This window comes from Pygocentrus nattereri, chromosome 26 (assembly GCF_015220715.1).
Source record: "Pygocentrus nattereri isolate fPygNat1 chromosome 26, fPygNat1.pri, whole genome shotgun sequence".
NCBI lineage: Eukaryota > Metazoa > Chordata > Actinopteri > Characiformes > Serrasalmidae > Pygocentrus > Pygocentrus nattereri.
In genome coordinates, this window is record NC_051236.1 from 4,275,010 (window position 1) to 4,279,330 (window position 4,321).

At 39.6% G+C, this 4,321-nt stretch overlaps 1 protein-coding gene across 1 annotated transcript; it reads right to left on the minus strand.

The window, feature by feature from the left end:
• Window positions 1-2,914: 2,914 nt before the first annotated feature.
• Window positions 2,915-3,877, minus strand: LOC108435681 (odorant receptor 131-2-like). The gene has a single exon (XM_017711680.2). The coding sequence runs from the start codon at window positions 3,875-3,877 to the stop codon at window positions 2,915-2,917; it is 963 nt and encodes a 320-aa protein (XP_017567169.2).
• Between the last annotated feature and the right edge of the window lie 444 nt (window positions 3,878-4,321).

Below are 4,321 nucleotides of genomic sequence, written 5' to 3' on the forward strand. Positions count from 1 at the left end.
AACTACCATCGCCAAAAAATCAGGGACTGCCTTCCTCCAGGGTGTTAGGAGATTGAGGTGGAATACCTACAGTCTGTCCATTTGCCCTCACAGTCACATTTGCCCTTGCTTGCTGTGTGACCTCAAAGGGTCCTCCTTGCCACTATGCAGCTGAGTGATCCAGTGCTTGGAGATTTGCTCTCAGGTCAAGAATGTATTGGATTTATTTTTTACTGTCCCTCCTCCCAATATTCTTTAAATGACATTTAGGATGCCCCTGGATCTCCTCCCATACAATAATTCAGAAGGAAAAAACCCTGGGGAGGCTTGTGGGACCTCTCACACTGCAAATGACAGGGTTTCTAGCCACTTATCCCAATTTTAGTGTTGCTGTGAATGAATTTCTGAGTCGTATTTTTTAGGGTTTGGTTAAATTGTTCGACCAGTCCATCAGTTTGGGGGTGGTCAACACTGATACTAAATCTATTTAATGCCCAACAATTCATATAGTTTGCATGAAGTGCATGACAAACATAGTGCCCTGATTGGTCAGGATGTCTTGAGATCCTGACCCAGGAGATCACTTTGAAGAGTGCATCTGCAACCGCACATACTGCTATGTTGCGAAGAAGCACTGCCTCTGTGTACCACTTTGCATAATATACTAAGACCAATAATAAACAACACAACCATGTGCAATTCAATTCAATGGTCTGATGAGGTCCATGTCAATTCTTTTCAAGGGGACTTTGATTAATGGAAGGGGGCACAGAGTCTCTTTTGGGATTTTTGGGGGGTTTACAAGAGGACATTTGTGGCATGTCACACACCACCTGCATACATCCACACAAATGCCTGACCCCCTCCCTTTAGGACCCCCTCCCACTGTAGGACCCATCATCTACCAAAACTTTCACTAGTGCCCCAAACTGTGGAAAATTCTTCTCCTAAATTAGAGAATGGGTAAGGTAAGGAACATCCACCATCTTCACGTTATGTTTTCCACCCCGGAATTTGATTGTGATTGACAGGAGAGGATAATTTTGCACATCCCTGTGGACACACTGAAACTTCACCCAACATGCTCTCTCCAATGCCAGATCTTGAATCAAGTATTGGTGAAATGTAATTTGATTGCAGCCAGAATCCACCAAGGCTTGATATGTACCCCCTTGAACACTCACTGGTATGCGGTATGTGTAGGCATCTGGCTGACAACCCACTACCCCCCCAGGAAAACAGCAACCACCATCTGAACCCCCAGCCTGTGAATCACTTCAGACTGAAAGGTTGAAGAGCTAGTAGGTACCAACAAGTGATTGTAAAGTCCTTCATGTGGAGCAACTGGAGAGGGGCATGGTTGGAACAGAAGATGAAAGAGTGCCCCAATAAACCTTTGGTGACTTCCTTCCTCTGTGCTCTTGCTGGCAAGCCGGCCACTTCTGGAAAGACTCAACAAAATTCATAGGGTTCTTGGTTTGCAGATAATAACTTTCCTGTGGTTTGATTTGCTGAAACTTAGAAATACTTTTATAATTCATTCCAGATTGATATACTTCAACAGGTTTTTAGGATTTTCTTTCAATCATGGCCCAATGTGCAATCATTCTGATGGGAAACTTATGGTAAACAATGTGAGTTTTACATTAAAAAAAGATCTCTGCATTTAAACCTGTCTGTTTCGTTATTTATTATTTAATTATTTCAATTTTGTTAAATCATCATTTGCATAATTAAGGGGACAGGTACTTTATCACATAAGGAATTTACATGTTAGACAACTTTTTCCCTTCAAATAAATTATGTAATCATAAAAATGTAATATTACACATTTTCAAATACATGTTGTTACAGGATCTCAAAGCATTCAGTGTGACACATATGGAGTAATGCACAAAATCAAGAAGAGTCATCAACCCCACCACAACTGATCTCTGCTTTTGACCGGATCAATCAATTGGAATTCACTGATCAAGTCGCACTTGCTTGGCCAAAAATACATTGTGATCCGTCTGCCAAAATCAAACACAAATCTTTACTATTATTTTACTGCTCGTCTGCTGTTATTAAAAGCAGCTTATAGTGCAGAAATTATATGAGCATCTGTCCAGAAATTAAAGCAGGCAGATTATGTGGACAGTAGGGTGCTGAGGTGCTACTAGAAGATGACAGCATGCTTCGATGTTGCACTCTCATTAGGTGTGAACTGTGTCATAAAATGAGTTCCCAAGAGCAGTGGGCTCACTTTAAAGCAATATAGGCACGTAAGTATAGGCACACAGAGCAGAGCCGTTTCATGGCCCACTTGTTTTTTAGAGGCTGAGCTAAGCTGTGGGATGTGTAACCATATATGATTATTATTTTTATTTATAAATGTTTGGATATTCATTTTATATACATACCCCAAATATCCAGACATGTTCTTTTAAAACAATTAAACTCTTCTTACACTTAATTTACCACAACATGAAATTGTGTGATTTACAATTGACTGTAAAATGTAGGTATAATTTGCTATTAGAAAGAAATAGCCATGCAAAATAACTGACAGACATTGTTAATCACATATTTATGATATCAGTGCTGAAGACTCCATGAATTACTGTTTGCATAATTTGAACAGTATAGTTCTCATGTTGTTGACATTCATGGAAAAATGTATTTATAGCTCTGCTTTTAAATCTTGTCTGTTATTACATACACTATAATGAGCTTAGACTCTTTGAAGCACCTTTAAAACATCATTTTACATTTGTTTTAGTGCCTATACAAAAATCTGTAATATTTTTCTTTCAGTAACAAATGTGTACACCACTGCAAAACATTACCAAGAATACACAAAATTGTCTAAAACATTATACATAGATAATACAATTGATGTTGAATTGATAAAATTGTTTTCTTTACGGCTTCTTCATGTTGAAAGAATCTTACTTTAGAAAGCCACACTGGCAAGTGTGGTGGGCTGTGTTTGTCTTTGATTTCTTTCGTTCAGCATAATACACCACAGGTGCTTTCTCAGATATGCACAGAACATCTGATCTCTCAATCCGTACACGATAGGACTTATAAACCTGGGCAAAATGTGGACAAAGACATAAATTGTGAATCGTACATCATTTACAAACATGGGGAAGAGAGAAATTAACACACTCTCGGCTAGTGGGCCAACGTACGTACACATGCACAGCAGAAGCTGCAGGCCATGCAGGAGGATGGTATTGCGGGCCTTCCGGGCGTCAGCACCGGTTGCCTTGGCAGTAAACATGATCCTGAAGTAGGTGTAGAACAAAGTGAGCCATACGAAGGACAGATAGACCAAGTATGAGATGTTCCTCTTCTCCACCATGTATGGATGGCGGAACATGGAATCTCGATTGCAGTAGGTGGTAGAAAGAAAGAATGATAAAGGCTCAGTGGCCAGGATAAAAAACAGGTCAGGAAGAATGGTGAAGGCACCCAAGACCCAAATCAGGCCAATTAGGATGTATGTCCTGCACACGGTACAAATCTGCATGTGGCGTAACGGGTTACAGATGGCAATGTAACGCTCCACAGCCATGCCGGCCAGATTCAGTGGAGTGTTGAGGGTGGTGAACAGTGCAATCATTAAAAGGAAGAAACAGAAAGACACATTGATTGTATAAAAAATGTAGGAAATGAGAGTAAGCAACACAGCAGTTGTTAGCTGGATCATGTCGCTGATGACCATATGGATGAAGAGGATATATCGAGGATTCTCATTAAAGATCTCATGCTTGAGGAAAGTGTGGACAAGCATGCCGTTAACGTAGTTGATGGAGATGTACAAAGCCACGACAATCACATTCTTGGTCACAGCTATTGTGTACAGTTCCCTTTTAGTCTGGGTGATGTTGCTGTAGATTGAGAAGTTCATCACTTGCTCCTTTTAGTACCACAGACCTTTCTCGAACGAGGGTTAAACCTTGGAAAACATGATAACATTTATATTAATCCCATATTAAAATATCCGTTTAAGTTTTTTCTTTTTTTAAACAATAATGACAGTAATTAGTAACAAACTATTGCTATTGGAGTGTATATAATGTTAGACAATGTGTCATCAGAAAAATTAAAATATTGCAAGTATTAATAGTGAACAAATTTTTAAGCTTGGTTGTCCTAACCTCCTATGTCTCTTGTGAAAGGAAACATTTCTTTACAAGTGCTTATATAGAAGCTAAGGACAAGAGAGTCAGCCCCCTTACCTGATTCCAGAGGAGAAAAAAAGCAGGCAACACTTCTAAGTGTAATCCTAAGTGTCTCTCTGTGAGATTTATGAGATGCATAATCTTTTGCCAGATAGAAAGGGAGCAAAGGG